Below are 21,648 nucleotides of genomic sequence, written 5' to 3' on the forward strand. Positions count from 1 at the left end.
TTGCATAAACTTAACAGTATATTTTACATAAGAATAGCCTTACTGGGTCAGACCAATGGTCCATAAAGCCCAGTAGCCCATTCTCATGGTGGCCAATCCAGGTCACTAGTACCTGGCCAAAACCAAAGGTGTAGCAATATTCCATGCTACCAATACAGGGCTACCAGTGGCTTCCCCCATGTCTTTCTCAATAACAGACTATGGACTTTTCCTCCAGGAAGTTGTCCAAACCTTTCTTAAAACTAGCTACGTCATCCGTTCTTACCACATCCTCTGGCAACGCGTTCCAGAGCTTAACTATTCTCCGAGTGAAAAAAATTTCCTCCTATTGGTTTTAAAAGTATTTCTCTGTAAGTTCGAGTGTCCCCTAGTCTTTGTAATTTTTGACAGCGTGAAAAATCGATCCACATGTACCCGTTCTACTCCACTCAGGATTTTGTAGACTTCAATCATAGCTCCCCTCAGCCGTCTCATTTCCAAGCTGAAGAGCCCTAACCATTTTAGTCTTTCCTCATATGAGAGGAGTTATATCCCTTTTACCACCTTAGTCACTCTTCTTTGAACCTTTTTTAGTGCCGCTATATCTTTCTTGAGATAAGGAGACCAGAATTGAACGCAATACTCTAAAAAAAGAGGCTTAATTCATAATCCCCTAATAGGCATAAAAGAAAACATATTTTGTCCACACCAAGCCAAGGAAACACAGTGAACAAAACGTGGAAAGGGAAAAGATGAGGTGAATTTTACCCAGAAAACCATAAACTACAAAAGCGACAAGTAAGTTCCAATGTGCAGCTCCCCTTCCCTCTTTGTGAATGTCCCAGTGCAAGCACTAGGTTTTGCTTTTACAAGCTGATTCATGTTGCCGTCAGCTGGTAAGTATCCCTTGGAATTAGCAATGATATGTAGCTGCAGTGTCTATGATGTACAGATGCCAAAATAATAAATATACGAGCATTGACACAGGAGCAGGTGGTAAATATAAGAACCCCTTGATCCATCCAGTCTGCCCCATTACTCCTGCAGACTTCAAAATGAACACGAGTGCCGAAGGCAACATGCATTATCCCTCCGCTCATAGTGAAGGTGTTTGCTCAATATTGGAGGGTAGTAAAACACCTATTGTATCTATGCTGCCAACCACATCGCCACAGACCCCATTGAATTCACTGTGTGTCTCGTCCTCTGTCCGGTTCCCACTCTTCATTTCTGGTCCTCTGCCCAGTTCCCACTCGTCAATGTAGGCCCCATATCTACATCTGGGCTATTCATTTAAAACATTCACGTCTTTCCTCTAGTGGAACACAGCACAGAACTACAAGTGTCTTGTGTTCTGTGACATTCTGTTACCATCATGGTAATCATGACTGGTACCAAACTATCAGACCTTTTCAGACGTATCTATCCTGGGCTGTAGGTATGATTTCATTAGTCAATGGAGCTGGAGTTCTTTGATTGTCATAAAAAGATGAGAATTTAATATAGTGACTGGTTGTGTTTTCTAAACGACTCATCAGTCTTCTCTCACTAAAGCCTAGTTCCCACAATCTGCCACCTTTTTTCTAGGTGTGATTGTCATTTACAGGTGTGCACATCAGTCACACTTTCACACTGTCTGCATCGCACATAGCAGCACCATACAAATTTGCATTCACAGCGTTGCACGTGCCTGACAACATGGGTGTTATAGCCACGCCCACAACAGAGGAGGTTGCAACCATCGGGTCCATCTGAAGTGCGATTGCACACTCTGCCATGTGTCCCAGGGACTGCCAATTTTTGATCTCGCATACAGTAATTTGGAGAGCTATGCATATAGATTAGATCTTCTTTGTGCACTGGGATTTTGCGCTGGTCTTTCTCTTTCCTGCGTACTTTCTTTTTCAGTCTGTCTAGCACGTGTACACTGTTTTCATACTTGTCTTTCAAGAAGCTCCCAACCTTCTCAAAAGAAGACATGGTCTTCCAACATGTCTTCACGGCGCAGGAACCGGAAACGCCATGACAACGACAGTCCACAGACATTAGCTTCGCTACAGCCTACAAACAAAACACAGAAGAGGTTAAGATAGTAAATGTGTGCACAGAATGTTTGTTTGGGTTTTTTTGTCATAATCTGCCAACGTGAGCATTTAACTGGGTGTGGTACACATATTTTTACATGACCTCCATGTAGACTAGAGAGCTGAACGGGGATGACGGGAATCCCGCGGGTTCCCCCTTCGGGTCAAGGGGATCCCATGGGGACACCCCCTAGGGTCACAGGAATCCCTTGGGGACGCCCCCTAGAGTCGCGGGGTTCCTACGGGGCTGGATGTACTCAGTCGCGTGGCTCTTCTTCTCCCTAACTGCTCTGCTTGCAGCACAGAGCCGAACGGAAGTCTTCCCACGTCAGCGCTGACGTCGGAGGGGAGGGAGGAGAAGAAGAGTAGCCTCGCGGCTCGAGTGGCGTACCAAGGGAGGGGGGCAGTCCGCCCCAGGTGCAGCACAGCCGGCCAGGTCCCCTTACTTTTGTAGCGCTTCCCCGACCGACAACAACCCCGGTCCGACAAACCTCCCTGCCCTGTAGCCGCGAATCTAAATTACCTTCTTACAGCAGCTGTAAGAAAGTAATTTAGATCCGCGGCTACAGGGCAGGGAGGTTTGTCCGACCGGGCCTGTTCTGTTGTCGGTTGGGTGGGGAAGCGCCACAAAGGTAGGGAGGGAGAAAGGGAGGAAAGGTGGAGTGGAGAAGAAAAGACGCTTAAGGGAAATGGGTAAAACTGAGGGGGGGAGAAGGACGCTGAAAGCACTGGGGAAGACAAAGGGGTGGAGAAGGACGCTGAAAGGCCATGGGGAAGATGGGGGTGGGTGGGTGGGAGAAGGACGCTGAAAGGCCATGGGGAAGACGGGGGGGGGGGGGGAGAAGGATGCTGAAAGGCCATGGGGGAGAAGGACGCTGAAAGGCCATGGGGAAGACGGGGGGAGAAGGACGCTGAAAGGCCATGGGGAAGACGGGGGGGGAGAAGGAAGCTGAAAGGCCATGGGGAAGACAGAGGGGGGAGAAGGACGCTGAAAGGCCATGGGGTAGACAGGGGGAGAGAAGGACGCTGAAAGGAAATGGGGAAGAGAGAGTGGGGAGAAGACGCTGGCAGGGAAGAAGACAGAGATGCCAGTCTATGGGGGGAGCGGAGGGAAGAAGATGGGTGCCAGACCAATTTGGAAGGGGGGAGAAAGGGAGAGGCACAGTAACAGAGCAAATGGAAGACGCAAAGGGAAGAGAGACAGTGGATGGAAGGAATTGAATGAGAACATGAGGAAAGCAGAAACCAGGCAACAGAGGTAGGAAAAGAATTCTATTTCTTTTTTTTTTTTGCTTCAGGATAAAGTAGTATATTAGTTGTGTTGATAAAAATTTATAAACATTAGAGGCTCTGGTAGAAACCCGTTTACAAAGTATGTATTCTTCCCAATTAATATTTCCAAATTAATAAAGTCTTTTTGCTTATTTATAAATGGATTTCTACCAGAGCCTTTAATTCAGTAGCATAATTAAATGAAATAACTATTTCTGAAGTTTATAGGGATGGGCGGAGACGGAGGGGATTCCTCACTGGGACGGGTGGGATTTCTGTCCCCGTGCAACTCTCTAATGTAGACTTTGTGAAAATGGGTTTGGGAACAAACTTGTCATTGTCACACACAAGTCACAATCTGTGAATTACTTTATGAACAACATTTATGCATCATAGCTTCCATTAACATTTTTTTTTTAATTTTATAATCAGTCATAAGCTGAGAATAAAAAGCACAATCAGTTCAGGAATGCTACAAAAACAGAGAATACATTACAAGCCAGGAAAGGGGTGAAAGAGAATTAGGGGATGTGCTATTTCCCCAGTGTTTAGCCAATAAATATTTATTTTAACTATTTTGCAGCATGTGTGCTACAGAAGTGTTTACGAGTTAAAACCTAAAAACATAAAGTATAAATATAGGTCTCCTCTAAAACAGCCACTCTTTCAACAAGAGGTCAGTGGTTGGTAAAGGTTCTAGAAGCTGTCTCAAAAAAAGTATTTATTTTAAAAAAAAACATATTCTGCATATACCTAAGCAGATTACAAAATAAAAAGCAACATAATCAAGATAAAAACACCAAAAAACAGTATAAAACAAAACAATATACAGATAATATTTCCATTAATCACTCAAGGGCTCATTTTACAAAGCCACTAATGACAACATTGACCCTGAAAGGCAAAAAAGATTGTAGTTTATTAAGGTTTGTTCAGAAGGGAGATACTGGTTTGTGAGATTTCTGAGAGGGGTTAATTAGGCAGAATAAAAAAAAGCCTCAATCGTGTACCAGAAGTTTAAGGGGGATTAATCGATGTGTGGCTTGGGGGTACATTTGGGAAGGATGACTGGGTAACTTTTTGGACAAGGGTTTGTAGACCTCCCTCTCAGCTTCAGTGACACACTCCCTCTCTTCTGTGGCTCATCGGGTCCTTTGGAAACCCTATAAAGTGTCACGGTTGTCAAAGGGGGGCTTGGGTGTTTATAGGTCTTATTGCCTGGCAGTGGAGACCTTCAACATATGCTTATTTGCTTGTTTTTGTGTACAATTGTTTTGGAAATCAATATGGGGAAGAGTTTTAGCTCAGGATGGGGTCATACTGGACTTAGTGCTTACAAACAGGGAAAATGTTTCTGATGTTATAGTGGGTGATCATCTGGCATCCGGTGATCACTGCATGGTACGGTTTAATATTAAGACAGGTATAGAGAGGGCTCATTCAAAAGTAAAGGTTCTACACTTTAAAAAAAAAAAAAAAAACAACAACTTTATTTGGATGGAGAATTATATCAAGGAAACGGCTTGAAAGAGTAGAAATGCAGTGGGCAAAACAGAGAAGTTATTGTAAGGATGGCAGACCTTTTTGTGAAGCAAGTAAGTAAAAGTAAGAGGAAAAGAAGGCCGCTTTGGTTCTCAAACGTAGTAGCTGAGAAGGTAATGAATAAGAGGTTAGCTTTCATAAACTACAAAAGATCACAGAAAGAGGAAGACAGGCAAAAATATCTGGAAAAGTTAAGACAGGCTGGTTGAGTAATCAGGAAAGCAAAGATGCAAATGGAATAAAAAAAATAGTTGACATGGTAAAACTGGGAGACAAATCATTTTTTAGATATATCAGTGATAGGAAAAAGTGCAAAACTGGCATTGTGAAACTCAAAGGTGAAGGGGAATAATATAATAATAATAATTTTATTCTTATATACCGCCATACCGAAAAAGTTCTAGGCGGTTCACAACAAGGTGATACAGATAAAATACAAATTAGAATAATGGACTTAAAAACAGATATAGACACAAAGCATTTACAATATAATGCAGAAAATACCTGCATGGCAGGGAAAGAAGTAATACATAGAACAGATAAAATACATCAAGTTGAATATAAGGAACTTGATTGAAAAAATGAAGCAGAACAGTAGAAACTGATAAAGAAAAGGCTGAATTGCTTAACAAATATTTCTGTTCTGTGTTCACGGCTGAAGCATAGGGAACAGGAGCTCAGAAGAAAAATGCGAATAGGGATAGAAGAATGGTAGACCCTGATCAATTTTCAGAGGGTTGTGTTCATGAGGAGCTAGCTAAATTAAAGGTAGACAAAGCGATAGGAATGGATGGTGTACGTCTGAGGGTGCTGAAGGAACTTAGGGAAGTTCTGGTGGCTCGGTTGACTGACCTTTTCAATGCTTCTCTAGAGTCAGGAGTGGTACAGGAGCACTGGAGAAAAGCAGTTTAATATTGTTGCAATTAAACATCAGACATTGTATCATGTTTCCCCAAAGATCTTACAAGCATTCTTTGAGATCTATAAAATGAGAAAAGAGCTTAGAGATGTAAATGGGATGAAATTAAGTTTGGAGGGTAGAATGTGGACTATGCATGCTAGGATCGGAGCATCAATGATATCCGTGGCTGGCTTAGAACTATGGAATTCCTTGCCTGGTATCCTGCGGCTTTGTATGGGGAGGGTGAATTTTAAGAAAATGCTGAAAACTCAATTATTTGCCAATGCCTTCTTATGCTAAGGTATATTAATGTTGATAATCGCCTTTTAGAATTTTTTTGACAGAAATGTACGATTTAAAGCTTGCTTGTGTTTCTGAATTGATTGAATTTGCGCTCTATCCCTGTTTGTAACAGAGACGATTAATGATATTGTTTAGACATGTCTATGTTGTATGTGATATGGAAACCACATAGTTGTATGTGGTATATACATTTTTAAATAAATAAATGAGTAGGAAATTACAGACTGGCATGTCCGACTTCTGTGGTAAGCAAATTAATGGAAACACTTTTAAAACAGAGGACATAATGCATTGCTACCTGTATGCTAAAAACCTTGCAGGCAATGATGAGCCCATGAGGGTCTGAATTTTATTAAAAGCTTTTCTGTTTTCTGATCATTCTTAAGTAGTCACATTAATATTTGTAATTCCCAGAAATAGCTAGTTACTTCAGCACAGACTTACAAAAATGTATTAAGTGTTTTTGACTATCGCATTATAGAAATATGTATACTGAATATTGTTGATAACTGGGTAACTCCTGGCTCTGCCTCCAGACTGCCCAGATAGTACCAAGGTGGTATGCCCAGATTTTAAGTGGCACAGTTGGGGTAAATGCCACTGAAAATCTGGCTATGACCTAGTCAGCGGAATTTATTCAGGTAGGAATTGTTCTTATTCAGATCATTTCCACTGAATATTTGCCCACTATACAGTAGTATTTTACTGAGGGTATATGTGTAGACAGTTTATCATAAGAACATAAGCAATGCCTCCACTGGGTCAGACCCGAGATCCATCGTGCCCAGCAGTCTGCTCACGCGGCGGCCCAACAGGTCCAGGACCTGTGCAGTAATCCTCTATCTATACCCCTCTATCCCCTTTTCCAACAGGAAATTGTCCAATCCTTTCTTAAACCCCAGTACCGTACTCTGCCCTATTATATCCTCTGGAAGCGCATTCCAGGTGTCCACTACCCTTTAGGTGAAGAAGAGCTTCCTAGCATTCGTTCTGAATCTGTCTCCTTCCAACTTTTCCGAATGCCCTCTTGTTCTTTTATGTTTTGAAAGTTTGAAAAATCTGTCCCTCTCTACTCTCTCTATGCCCTTCATGATCTTGTAGGTCTCTATCATGTCTCCTCTGAGTCTCCGCTTTTCCAGGGAGAAGAGCCCCAGTCTCTCCAATCTTTCAGTGTATGAAAGGTTTTCCATGCCCTTAATCATTTGTGTCGCTCTCCTCTGGACCCTCTCAAGTATTGCCATATCCTTCTTAAGGTACGGTGACCAATACTGAACACAGTACTCCAGGTGCGGGCGCACCATTGCCCGATACAACGGCAGGATGACTTCTCTCATTCTGGTCGTAATACCCTTCTTAATAATACCCAACATTCTGTTTGCCTTCTTCGCGGCTGCTGCGCATTGTGCTGTTAACTTCATTGTTGTGTCCACCAGTACACCCAAATCTCTTTCAAGGTTACTTCCCTCTAATACTAATCCCCCCATTTGGTAGCTGAACATTGGGTTCTTTCTCCCTATATGCATGACCTTGCATTTCCCTACATTGAAGTCCATCTGCCATTTATTCGCCCACTCCTCCAGTTTGTTTAGGTCCCTTTATAAAAGGGGGAAGCATTGTAACAAGAAAACTTGCAAAAAAGAAATCAGTGCAAATATAAGATTCTTACTGCTTTTATTTGATCCTTAAAATTATGTTAATGACAGGACTGTACCAAGCCCGAATCACCCAAGAAGAGACAATGGGCAGGAAGCAATCTCGCTACCCCCTATTTCACTTGTGTCTTATGTGGCTGCACCCCGAGCTAAATACAGGTGCTCTGGCAGCACAGAATGCAAGGGGAGTACGCCCCTGTCCATTGCCTCCTCTGCTTGGCCTATGAAAAGTGAGCAGGGCAGGAGCACTGGGGGGGGGGGGGGCATATCCAGCTCAGGTAGGTGGTAGCATCTTAAAAGAACTGAGGGCTTCTGTACAAAGATTACAGAAAGGAGAAGATCGCGACATCAGCGTCAGAAAGAAGGTACAAAAATGGACAAAGTAATCAGAAGTAGAAGCAAATGAGATGCAAGTGAGAGATAAGGGGATAACACAAGAGAGAGAAATCAAGGTAGGACAAAGCAGGGTGCCAAGTGCACAGGAAAAGTAGATACAGACATACATCAGAGAGCAGGGCAGATATTAACCCAGAAAGACATCCACCAAAGCAAGACAGACACACCACGCCCCAAAAGATAGACCACACCGTGGGCCAAGCGTTGAATATCTTGGTCAAATTCAACCGCAGAAATCAACACCTTAAAAAAACACTGCGCACTGCCAGCTCAATACTGGGCCAAATGAGTATTAGTAACTAGAATTATTGTGAAGAATAAATAAGAAAAATTGTGATTAAACACAAAGACATTGAATAAAGCAAACAATGATATAATCTCCATACCCCTGGCCCAGAAGAATATTATATCGAAAAAAGGAGTGGGGAAGGGACACAATCAACCAACTATGGGAGTAAACAATTTATTAAAAATATAACACATATTGCATGTACAAAAAACATATATATGTAGCATGGCTTAAAAAGTCTTCGACTCCTCTGTGAGTCAAAAGCAGCAGCGCTACTCAAATTCAGCAGTACTTCTTCACAGTGAATCTTTGTTTGGTTTCAAGAGTGAAGGGCAGGCCTTGATAAACAGTTTCGGAGCTTTTGGCTCACAGCTTTTTAGCCTGTGGTTTAATTGCTTCTATATTGGCGCCATCTACTGGGCTCTCTTAAAATACCCCTGAGGAAGGCTGTTCCTGTTGGGGCCCAGGAAACAGAGGAGTCAAAGACTTTCTTAGGCCTTGCAACATATACAAGGGCTGTTCATAAAATATCAGACCTTAATTTTTCTTGGGTAAACAAATAAAGCTAGGAAGGCGTGGTTTGGTGCACGTATGTAGGCGACCCTAATGTGCATGCTTGAATTTTTTCCCGCCTACAGAAGCTGTCAGTTGCCGGCAGACCGCCGATGAGTGAGGAAGAGGAAGTGTAAGTGAGCGCCGTCGGATTTCCTTTTTTGACAAAATGACAGAAAAAGTTGAACACTGCCTTAAATTCTGTGTAAAACTTGGCAATTCCCAAGTGGAACAGATCCGCAAAATTCAACAGGCCTTCGGGGACGAAGCAATGGGCACCACACAGATAAAGGAGTGGTACAACCGCTTCAGAGATGGCCGCACACCAGTAGAGTAAAGCACGTTCTGGTAGGCCCTCAACATCCAGAAATGAGATCGTCATTGACCAATTGAGGACCCTGGTGATGCAGGATCGTCAAATCACGATCAGAGAACTTGCAGAAGCGAACATCAGCGTTGGATCTTTTCTTTCCATTTTGACCGATGATTTGGGCTTCAAGAGAATTTCAGCGAAGTTCGTGCCAAAGTTGTTAATGATCGAGCGGAAGCAACTCCGTTTGGAGATCGCACAGGACATGCTGGAGACTGTGAATAGTGATCCCAACTTCCTCAGCACAGTGATCATTGGCGATAAGTCCAGGGTTTATGGGTACGACCCTGAAAGGAACTAGATTTCAGTCAAGAGAAGCTATCATGCAGAATGCGACGGACCAGATGCGAACAATCTCAAAAGAGGCATTCCAGTGCTGCTTCCGACAGTGGCAGAACCATTAAAAGAAGTGTGTGGCAGCCCAAAGGGACTACTTTGAAGGAGATTAGTATACGATTGTTGTATCTGAATACGAGTATTTTTATGAATAAAGGTCTGATACTTTTTAAACAGCCCTCGTACACTTCTCCCTCCATATTCACTGTGATAGGGGATTAACAGAACCGCAAATACTGTACAGAAAAACCGCGAATAACTTTTTCATATGTTATTCACTGTTTTCTATTAAAAATCATCGTGAATATGGTGAAACCATGAATAACATGGCCTGGCCTGTTCCTGAAGGAGAGGTAAAGCACGGTGAAAAAAGTGACGGGAATCGGCAATTTTCACTGTAAACGCTTGGAATCAGCGATTTCTCTATGCAAGCTGAAGTAATTTGGGGGGGAGGAGCAAGCAAGCTAAAAACCGTGAATAATCGAAACCGCGAAAGCTGAAACCGTGAATACGGAGGGCAAAGTGTATATATATGTTTTGTACATGCAATATGTGTTATATTTTTAATCAATTGTTTATTCCCATAGTTGGTTGATTGTGTTCCTTCCCCACTCCTTTTTTTGATATTACATTTCCCATGTGGGCTTATTTTTTTCCTTTTCTCTTTTGGCCTGATGAATATTAAACAGAGGGTGGTTTTATCAGTGGGTCCAGACCAGGGGTGGGCAACTCCGGTCCTCGAGGGGCGGAATCCAGTCGGGTTTTCAGGATTTCCCCAATGAATATGCATGACATCTATTTGCATGCACTGCTTTCAATGCATATTCACTGAGGAAATCCTGAAAACTCGACTGAATTCCGGCCCTCGAGGACCGGAGTTGCCCACCCCTAGTCTGGACTGTGGGTTTGAGTTGCTAGGTTTAGGGGGCTGGCACATACCTGTCTACCAGCTTCACTGTTGTGTAGGTTCATTGTTGTCAATCCATCCCTGTACTTCCCAGTGATGTTATTGCTCGTTTCATCTAAGAACCGCCGACTGAACCCTATGCCGTACTGAATATCATCAGAGCAGCCCCCCCAGTGCCAGCCCTCGCTTGGGGAGCCGCCATTCTGCAGGCTGGCGTCGCAGGAGCACTCAGTCATGTTCCCAGCACTGCAGGACCGCGTCACAGAATGCACCAGGCCGGCCGCCATGACCGCATAAATAAAAGCAGTCTCTTTGGTGCCTGCAGGAAAAGGAATGGAGATGTCAAGCCCTAATAAGCATTTTGTATAGCATTACAGCTGCTAAATTAAAACTTAAATAGGCAGCCTTTGAAAGTAAAGGTCACTTTGAATATGAGCAATTCTTAAGGTCTAAAATATGTATGTTTTCTGATCGTGCTAGAGATACATGGAAGAGACACCAGCAATTCCTGGCTTTAAGACTTGGAGCAGTGTTTCTCAACTCAGTCATGGAGTACCCCCTTGCTAGTCAGGTTTTTAGGATATCCACAGTGAATATGCATGAAAGAAATTTGCATATGATGGAGGAAGTGTATGCAAATCAAGATAATGCATATTCATTGTGAATATCCTGAAAACCTGACTGGCAAGGGGGTACTCCAGGATCGAGTTGAGAAACACTGACCTAGAGCATTCAATTTAGGATTGAGTTTTAAGTTGAAATTCAATTTAAGTTTGAGTTTTAAGTTGAAATTTACTTGCCAGTGTGTGGTTTGTTGGGGGGGGGGGGGGGGGGGTTATAAGGAAAGGTATTATTCCTTCATTGACCCAATTCAGCTCTTAATTTGTATTTCAGCAAAAGAGGGATTGAGATTTATTGTATGAAATCACTGTAATGACTGGCTACTACGTTTGATACAGGAGTCTCAAAGTCCCTCCTTGAGGGCAGCAATCCAGTCGGGTTTTCAGGATTTCCCCAATGAATATGCATGAGATCTATGTGCATGCACTGCTTTCAATGCATATTCATTGGGGAAATCCTGAAAACCCAATTGGATTGCGGCCCTCAAGGAGGGACTTTGAGATCCCTGGAAAACTCCACTTAAATATTGGAATAAATGTTGTAGGAGGGGGTGCTGAAAAGTTCAGTCCAACCAAGAAGAGAATGATGTAAATATGGTTCAATCAATGATCTGAAACAATGTCAAAACATAGAATTTGGTTTCTGCAAATTGGCACTTAACAAAATAACAGTTACAGTGGCAAAATAACACTCAGAATTTAGGAAGTTGGTTCGTTGGGCGGAGAACTTTTTAGCACTCCCTCATATGTAATAAACGTGAGAAAAGTATAGGACAATCAGGCCATTGTGACATCATGATGAGGCTGACTCTTATTGGTGGAATGAGGCATTATGACATCACAACCTCAGCTCTGGTTACCAGAGACTCTTCACACTATGAGGGGGTGCTGGAAAGTTCTCAGAGAATGACATGGATATGGTTCAATCAATGATCTGAAACAATGTGAAAACATAGAATTTTGTTTCTGCAAATTGGCACTTAACGAAATAAGATAACGCTCTTTTCAGCTACAGTGGCACAATAACGCTCAGAATTTAGGAAGTTGGTTGGTTGGGCTGAGAACTTTTTAGCACCCCCTTGTAATCTACTATTTCCTTTTCATTTTAGATCCTATTTCCTATAATTGTGGACTAATGATTGAATTGATTTCCTTATTTTTTTTCCTATTTTCTGATTGTGTTTTGTAATAGTGTTTTCTATGGTATGTAATAATTGACATTCTGAAAAATAAAGATTAATAAAAGTTCACTTTGATTGGTTGGCTGAAATTCTGCACAATTGCATGAAGATATTGCATTGTGTTTTAATGGTGTAACATAGGGGCCCTTTTACTAACGCTCATTAAGCACTTCAGGGTATGGGATTTAATATACTGTGGCACAGCCAAAGTGGTCTGCATTTATTATATGCAAGTACATTCTCTGTTCCTAGTGGGCTCACAATCTAAGCTTTGTACCTGGGGCAATGAGGGTTAAGTGACTTGCCCAGAGTCACAAGGAGCTGTTTGCCATGATAGCACAGTTTACCATAGCAACTGCTAGCACACAACCGTGTTAATGGCTTTTGTGGTATTTTAGCAGTTAGCACACAGCAAACCGCGAGTTGCATGCTCCTTGTGTTAAGGAGGCGAGGTGTGAACAGGAAATGTGCATGCCCAGCATTTTGCAGGTAGCACACGGCAAATACCACGTGCTAACTGGCAGTTTTGCAATTAGCGAAGACTCACTGTCTCCCAAATAGGAGTGCTAAGTGCTCCTGGTATTAACTGCAAGCAGGTGCCAGGCACTGCTTGGCATTTTAGCATGGGACCTGTTAGAACAAAATGCTGGGAGTACCTTGAATAGCTGTTCTGTTAGTTTTGCAGCTCCCACACAGTAATTTCATGCTTTAAGACAGGGGTCTCAAAGTCCCTCCTTGAGGGCCGCAATCCAGTCGGGTTTTCAGGATTTCCCCAATGAATATGCATGAGATCTATGTGCATGCACTGCTTTCAATGCATATTCATTGGGGAAATCCTGAAAACCCGACTGGATTGCGGCCCTCGAGGAGGGACTTTGAGACCCCTGCTTTAAGACATGGTAACTTTAATAAAAAGGACCCCTTAATTTTAATTCTAGTTGATAATTCTAGCCTCCTGATATTTTTTTTTTTTTAATTCTGGCTGCCACGAGCAAAAAAAACAATCTTGATATTCAGTGGCAGTAGCCAGAGGCTGCCTGGTGATTTCCAGATAGCAGCAATATTTGGTCGCAATCCAAATAGCTTATTCAGATTTACTTAGGACAGGTTTTTTTTTTATCTTGTAAATTATCTGGATAATTATTTGGGTGGTGTCACCAAATACCTGTGCAACCTGGATAACTGATTTCACCACTCCTAAATCACGCCAGTACTATGGTCTGAAAAGAAATGCATTGACATTCTCCAAATAATCCCCGTCTTTTATTAAGGTGCGCTAGCTAATTTAGCGCATGCGATATGCAAACATGTCCATAGAATATAATGGATGCGTTAGCATTTAGCGCGTGCTAAATCAGCTAGCGAACCTTAGTAAAAGGACCCCAAATGTTACGGTGCTCTGTAAACATATTCAGTGGTACTACAGGATAGTACCACACTATCTGTTAAATATTCAGTAACACTATCTGGAGTATGCCATTGTGGTCTGCAAAGATTCACAGCAGCTTGGCGAGGGAAAGAGGCACTTGGGGAAGTGGTACCTGGCATCGCCAAGCCATGCGTCTACCCCTTCCCCCCAATATCTCTTCAAAATCTTCTCTGGCAGTGAGCAACAACTAGCTGCTGCTCACGCTGGCCTCAGCTCTCTCTGATGTCACTTCCTGGACCTGTGACCAGGAAGTGATGTCAGAAGAGCCGAGGCTGGCGCAATTAGCAGCTAGGAGATGCTCTTTGCTGCCGGCGATGATTTTGAAGAGGTACCGGGGGTGGTGTGCAGAAAGGAGGAGAGGTGTCAGTGCCCCCATCAAGATGGCATCCAGAGTGGTCGGACCTGCCCCTCCCCCCCCTCGCTACACTGGATAGTCATTAGTACTATTGAGATAGTGCTACAGTAGTCTAAAGATATTCTATGAAACTATCCAAATAGTACTTCAGTGATTTAGTATTCAGCAGTACCATTCTATTGTACTTTCTTATATTTCGCCCTCACTTTAAAGCTGCAAGGCGCATTACTCGTACATCAAGAGAGCCTCCATATATGAAGGGATTGTACATTCAAAATCCTTAAATCAACAAAATTGAGCCAAAAAAAACCCTAAACAAATAAGTGCAGTCCTAAGGATATTGTCATCAAAATAAAAACATTTCTGAAAACCCATACAAAATAAACATTTATGTAAATGATGTAGGACAATAGCCCCTCTTTTATGAAGCTGCGTTAGCGTTTTTTAATCACCCGGTCATGAAGGCAAAATTTCCAGTACTCCTGGGAATTCTATGAGCATCTGAGTTTTTACTGCCATGGCCGGGCGCTACAAAAACTCTTTAACGCAGCTTCATAAAAGAGAGTGTATGTGCGTATAAATATAGCAACACATTTTGGGCTCTACATCTCTATTACGTTATCTATTTTCATGAGTTTTATTTCCGAGCCCTCTTTAAATGGTAAGGTGCCAAAATCACCTACTAACTGAAGTATCCATAATTGTATGATGGATGTATGATTGTTGGTTTTAACCAGCTGTTGCTGGTCCAGAAGCATCGACTATGGCTGGGAAAAGAAAACAGGTTTAAAAAAGAAAAAAAGGGTTAATGGTGCAATGAAAAGAAAGTTATTGATTTCAAAAATTAAGGCTTAGTAAAACGGGAGGGGGGGGAGGGTTAAGTTCTAGCATTAAAGATTCAATTTTAAATTGTGTGTCATCAAATGTTGGGGGAAAATTTGAACACAGAAAACGCTGCATATAACAATAAACAGGTAATTAAAAACTGAACTGCAGATAAACAGGTCAGGAGTGCATTTTAATCACTTAGGGGGGGGTGTTTTGTTGTTTTTTTTCCCAAAATGCCCTTTCTCATTATGCAGTTATGGAAAAGCATTCTTGGTACTTGGACTTCTCTGTTAAATTAGCAGCTCTGTCCTTTCTTCTGATCTCAGTTTAACTGTATCTTTCAGTATTCCCCCCCCCTCCTGGAAACCCAGTATAATAAATAACCGTTTCAGCCTGCTCACGTCTAACCTCAGACTAAAAGGATCTCCATAATCCTTTATTTTTTTTTTTTCTTTACATGTTTTGAATCATGTCCATCATCTTTATTCCATAAATTCAAGGCTGTGACAGCAGATTAAATCTTGAAAGAGCCTTATATAGGTCTTTCGACTTTGTCCAATTAGTCACTTGACCAGGGCTAAGTACTCTGGAGGGACTGTGGTTAAATCAAAGCAGATGTGAAGCATTCTCCGCAGGCTACATAATGCTTCCCCAGCTGTTCAGCTACTGATGGTTTAATACTACCCATCATCAAACAATACTTTTGACTTTCCCTACGGCGATAGCTTTACAGGCAGCTCTTTCAACTGGCCCTTAATCCTAAATCTCAGGATCAGCAATTTGCGAATCCGTTAATAAACCGCTGAAGCAAAGCCGCCGAGCATCCTCCTTAATTTTTCTCCCCCTGGTACCCGGTACTCATAGGTCCAGCATTCATTCCTCCCTTCCCCCCTCCAAATCTTTCTCCCTCGCCATCCACTGCTTGAAAACGCTGGTCTTCAAAAGTTTCCAAACCAGCTAAGCTTTTGCTTTAATAAATCTATGAATAGGTGCCGCCAGTCTCCTGTACGCAATCTATCTAAAACACTAGATTCTGAAGGCTAATGTCCTTCTCTATAAAATCCAGCAGCTGTGTTTTATACTTTGTAATGTTTTCCTGCATCAGAGACACAGGGTAACAGACGCGCGGAGGGGTCGGATTAGCACAGGATGGAAACCTGGGCTAAACCACGAGAAGGGGTATAACGCGGACTTTGCGGATCTTAACTGCACGTCCTTAAAACTCTGAGGGCGCCCGTGCCACTTTTAGGGCTCCTTTTACGAAGCCGCGCTAGCGGGTTTAACACCAGCGACTTTTCATCACGCGCTAACCCCCGCGCTGGCCGAAAAACTACCGCCTGCTCAAGAGGAGGCGGTAGCGGCTAGCGCGGCCGGAGATTTAGGGCTCCTTTTATCAAGGTGCGCTACGGGGGTTAGCGCGGACATTTCATCACGCGCTAACCTGTGCGGCAAGCCAAAATACTAACGCCTCGTCAATGGAGGCGTTAGCGACTAGCGTGGCAGGTGGTTTAACGCGCAGTATTCCGCACGTTAAACCCCTACCGCGCCTTGAGAAAAGGACCCCTTAGTCTCAGCATAGGTTACGGCTCTGACACTTTAGCTCCGACGGATCCTAATGCTTTTCTCTCCCTAGGCTGAGACTAAAAGTGGCATGGATTTCAGAGTTTTAAGGACCTGCAGTTAAGATCCGTGTTTTACCCCTTCCTTACAACTCCTAATTTAAGTTAAACAGAGAGTTGCGCGGGGACAGAAATCCCACCCATCCCCGCCAGGATCCTCTCCTTCCCCACCCGTCCCCGTCAGGATCCTCTCCTTCCCCACCCGTCCCCATCAGGATCCTCTCCGTCCCCACCCGTCCCCGCAAGGAATTACCTCCATCCCCGCCCGTCCCCATAAAAAGCAGCAATTACTTCTGACAGGATCATCAATTCCACAGTTTCTTTTGTGTTTGCGCTGCTGTTTTCCTTGTGGAAATCTCTTTGGTGGAATCCTTTTTTTGTTTTCTGTTCAGGTAATTAACTTATAAACCCCCTCTTTTACTAAGGCTGGCGTGTCCATTATATTATATGGACGAACCCTGCCTTCCAACCCCATGGGAGTCCCGTTGGCTAGAGGGGGGGTCCCCGTGGGAGTCCCGTGGGCCAGAGGGGGGTCCTCCGTGGGAGTCCCGTGGGTTAGGGGGGATTCCTGCGGGACCCCTGCGGGATCCGCAGGATTCCCGCGATCCCCGTTCCTGTGCAGACCTCTAGTCTCAACCCCTCTGCGCGTACAAACTAAAGCCTCATCTCCCCATGTCTGTTGAAAACTTTAAGAAGTTGCCCCCCCCCCCCCTGATTTTCTTCTCCTGGCCCCTCTGCACCTGTCCGGGTCCTTTCTCTCTTTTGCACGTCTAATTTCCATCTATTAGGCGACACTTTCTTGTCCAGGTTCGAACAGCCCCCATACATCCTGGCAGCAGTAGAACCAGAGCCCCCAGGACCGGAGGGCTGACCCAGGCTTCGCGGAGAGAGGGGGGGGGGGGACAGACTCACCGCTGCTCTGCTCGTAGCCAAAGACGGAGAAGTCGGCGGCGGCGGCGGCCATCGAGCAGTTCCACCGCTCGTGTCGGAACTGGCTCCTGCACTCCTGCACGCCCAGCCTGGCCCCTTCGCGGACGCTGGAGAGCAGGTGGGGCTTCTTCTTGCACAGCTCCCTCTGCCGGGCGCCGAGGGGCAGGTTGGCGCAGCCCAGCTTCTCGGGGAGCCCGAAGGAGGCGATGCCCAGCCACCTGCAACGGCAAGGGAGGGGTCAGCCAATGGGCAGAGACAAGAGACGGGCAAGGGGTGCAGGGGTCCGGAGAGAAAAAAAAAAGGGGGGCAGCGCTACTCACATCCAGGTACCCTGCGAGCAGCAAGGGCAGAGGGCCAGGAGGGCGGTCAGCAGGACGCAGAGGCGAGGCTCCATGCCTGGGCGCCGAGGACGGAGGGACCCGTCCCCGGCACACAGCCACCGCCGAGCCTTCCCTGTCCCTTGGCTTTAAGGTGAGAAAGCGCCTTTCGGCTTCTCTTTCCCCCATCCCCACCCACGAAAGCCGATTGGCTCAGCGGCTCATGCATATGCACGAGCTGGCCGTCCACACTCCCCATTGGACAGAATTTTCCAGACGGCCGCCTCGTGTACCCGCGAAGTTTTGACAGCCAGGGCTCCGGCAAAAGGAGGGACGGGATTGAGACATCCGGGTTTTGCTTGCACCCCCAGACGTCCTCCTCGTTTCCGTTGCTTTCCGGTTGGAAGTAAAACCCGGATGCCTCGATCCGGCCTCCTTTTGCTGGAGCCATAGTTTGTGGCTAGCGTGGACTGAGATTCTGCAACTCCACTGGTAGGGGGCATGGGGCAGTTTTGTGTCATGTAATTCCAAATACATGGCGATGAGTTCTATCTTGCTCCAAGGGCTTCCCTATATACAATTGAAATGCACCAGTAAAGGAAGTATGCTGGAATTTTCACCAGTTCTGAGGCAGGTGTGACAGGTAGCTCCTTAAACATGGTATAATTTATTTTTCTTTTATCTTCCGTTGTGATTGCTATATATTAAGTTATTTTTTTGTCATTTTCTTAATTGTACAATGTTGCCAGATGTAAACCGCTTTGGACCTACTGCAGGGATCTAGTGCAGTGGTTCCCAACCCTGTCCTGGAGGACCACTAGGCCAGTCAGGTTTTCAGGATAGCCCCAATGAATATGCATGAGAGAGATCAGCATATAATGGAGGTGCCAGGCATGCAAATCTGCTCTATGCATATTCATTAGGGACAGGGATCTCAAAATCCCTCCTCGAGGGCCGCAATCCAGTCGGGTTTTCAGGATTTCCCCAATGAATATGCATTGAAAGCAGTGCATGCACATAGATCTCATGCATATTCATTGGGGAAATCCTGAAAACCTGACTGGATTGTGGCCCTCAAGGAGGGACTTTGAGACCCCTGGGCTACACCAATCAGGAGCTGCGTGTCAAAGCAGCTCCAGATTGGTGCAGCCCGACTTTACAGCAGGAAGAGGCAGTCAGAGCAGACTGCGAGTGATTTTCTTCACCCGCCCGTGCTCCAGCTGCCCTCTCCTGCCTCTCCATCTGCCCTCTCCTGCCTCCCCTGCCTTTTGACAGGCAAAAAAACCCCCTGTATTCGCAGTTTTTTGAAATTCATGGGGGTTCCTGCTTTACTTATAGGGTCCATTGGTTGCCATGTTACTGTGCTCAGCCCCCAAATCCTGTATTATCCCAGGACAAGCAGGCAGCATATTCTTGACTGATGGGTGACGGCACCGACGGAGCCCCGTTACGGACAATTTTAGAGTGATTGCACTCTAAGAACTTGGAAAGTTCTAGTAGGCCGCACCGCGCACGCGTGAGTGCCTTCCTGCCTGACGGAGGCGCGCGGTCCCCAGTTTCTTAGTTTCTGCGGAGCTAAGAAGACGCGTTCTTTTCAACAGCCGTTGAAAAGCCCTTTTTTTGCCTTCCCGCTCGCGCAAATTTTGTATCGGAAGAGTTTCTTCCTTCTTTTCTTTTTCTTTTTTCTGATTTTGCATCTTTCTTGCCCATCATGTGCCATGCTCAGTTCTCAAAACATGTACATCGGAATTTCATCATCCTTTTGATTAGTTCTATTTATCTGCTGTATATGAAGTTGTAATCTAGTTGCTAAACTTTCTACTGTGTATGTAAACTTGTAATCCGTTCTAGGCTCTTCTGGGAGGAAGGGCTAGAAATTCGACTAAATAAATAAATGAACAGCATGCCCACGTCGGTGTCGGCTCACCCTTTGACGTCACTTCCTAGGTGCGGGTCCCAGAAGTGATGTCAGAGAGTGCGCCAATGCCGATATAGGGAAAGTTAAAAAAAATGTCAGGGGAAGGTAAAGAGCGTGTACTTGCGGCAAGGAGAGGCACAGGAGGGTGGGGAGGAGGAGGAGGGGTGCCACGCCCTTAGGGAGACCACACCCAGGGCGGACCGCTCCTCCCCTCCCCCATTGCTACGCTACTGTCCAGTTTTATAAGACAAGGCATTTATAATGATGGCAGTTGCACATATACCCCCAAATTCTATAAATGGTGTCCCAAATTATGTGCACACATTTGGGCATACATCTCATTTGCATGCACAATTTAATTGAATAACGAGTGAATTAGTGGCAATAATTCGCCACTAACGATCAATTATTTGGCGCCAATTGGCAACAATTTGCATTTCAGAGTGCATCTTCCTAGCTGGCATTCTGTAAATATGGGTGTGTAAATTTTTAAGCACAGAACGGAATAGGGGGCATAAGAACATAAGAATGGCCTTACTGGGTCATTTCAAGCCCAGTAGCCTGTTCTCACAGTGGCCAATCCAGGTCACTAGTACCTGGCCAAAACCCAAAGAGTAGCAACATTCCAACATCTCCAAAGAACAGCAAGATTCTGGAACCCCAATCCAGAGCTGAGATTGTGATGTCATAATGCCTCATTCTACAGTGCCTCAGAGCCAGCCTCATCAGTGATGTTACAGTGGCTTGATAGTCCTATACTTGGCTCATGTAAGAACATAAGAATAGCCTTACTGGGTCAGACCAAAGGTCCATCAAGCCCAGTAGCCCGTTCTCACGGTGGCCAATCCAGGTCACTAGTACCTGGCCAAAACCCAAAGAGCAGCAACATTCCATGCTACCGATCCAGGGCAAGCAGTGGTTTCCCCCATGTCTTTGTCAGTAACAGACTATGGACATTTCCTCCAGGAACATTTCCTCCTTCCTTAAAACCAGCTACGCTATCCGTTCCTATCACATCCTCTGGCAATGCGTTCCAGAGCTTAACTATTGGCTGTGGGAGGAGCACGGACAGGTCAGGGGTGCCCCCACTTTGCACACAGTGTTATAGAACACTGCAGATTAAGTGTGAGGATTTACTCCAGGTTTCAATTGGTGTAAATCCTCGTGCCCCAAATTGGGAGTGGATTCTAGCGCTATGTACTGTTTAATAAACAACACCCAACAACTATTAAATCAGATGCAAGGCACACCTATAAGTGGCAGAAAATGAACAATAAAGCCATCCTTCATTACTTAAAAACAGAAAAGTTGCTCCCTATAGACTATTAAGATTAAATAGGAACACAGCACATTGCAAATGGAGTTAAAGCAGACTGCAGCTTTGCTTATTGCAAAAATAAGGCAGAATCAAAAGAAATATATTAACCTGAGCGAAGAACACAAAACAAGTGAGTTATGTGCCACCAAGAGCTGGATAACCCTGAACTTGACCTTACCACCCTGCCATGTCCAGCAAGGGCTCGGGGTTCTGTCATGGACCTCCATGCATAAACGAGGTGGAAACCCGAGTAGAGGCCTAATGCTCGCTGCCAGGTGAAGATTAGATCCCAGATCTTAAAATAAGCATATGGCTTTTTTTTCTTTTCTTTTTTTTTTTTTTGAGATATGTTATACAGTAAAGAGTTACAATAATCTAATTTAGAAATTATCATAGAGTGAACCAGAATATTAATAGAAAATTAATAGAAAATTAATAAAAAATATGATCATTTTACCCCTCTTCTTATCAAGTCGCATTGGCTACCTATTAATCATCGGATAACATTTAAAATAGCTTTCTTAGTTTACAAGGTATTATTGTTCAATAC

At 44.4% G+C, this 21,648-nt stretch overlaps 1 protein-coding gene across 1 annotated transcript; it reads right to left on the reverse strand.

The window, feature by feature from the left end:
- Positions 1-720: 720 nt before the first annotated feature.
- WNT16 (Wnt family member 16) lies at positions 721-18,067 on the reverse strand. The gene is made up of 4 exons (XM_033959735.1): positions 17,866-18,067; positions 17,528-17,763; positions 10,616-10,902; positions 721-2,040 (listed from the first exon to the last, which is right to left on the reverse strand). The coding sequence occupies exons 1-4, from the start codon at positions 17,937-17,939 to the stop codon at positions 1,576-1,578; spliced, it is 1,062 nt and encodes a 353-aa protein (XP_033815626.1). The 5' UTR covers positions 17,940-18,067; the 3' UTR covers positions 721-1,575.
- Between the last annotated feature and the right edge of the window lie 3,581 nt (positions 18,068-21,648).

This window comes from Geotrypetes seraphini, chromosome 9, assembly GCF_902459505.1.
Source record: "Geotrypetes seraphini chromosome 9, aGeoSer1.1, whole genome shotgun sequence".
Lineage (NCBI taxonomy): Eukaryota > Metazoa > Chordata > Amphibia > Gymnophiona > Dermophiidae > Geotrypetes > Geotrypetes seraphini.

Bases quoted from the DNA above. Each gene is read 5' to 3' on its own strand.
- WNT16 (XM_033959735.1), bottom strand. From the start codon at position 17,939: ATGGAGCCTCGCCTCTGCGTCCTGCTGACCGCCCTCCTGGCCCTCTGC. The intron at 17,764-17,865 runs GTGAGTAGCGCT...TTGCCGTTGCAG, and splicing joins TGCTCGCAGGGTACCTGGAT to GTGGCTGGGCATCGCCTCCT. The intron at 10,903-17,527 runs GTGAGTCTGTCC...CTTTTCCTGCAG, and splicing joins TGGCTACGAGCAGAGCAGCG to GCACCAAAGAGACTGCTTTT.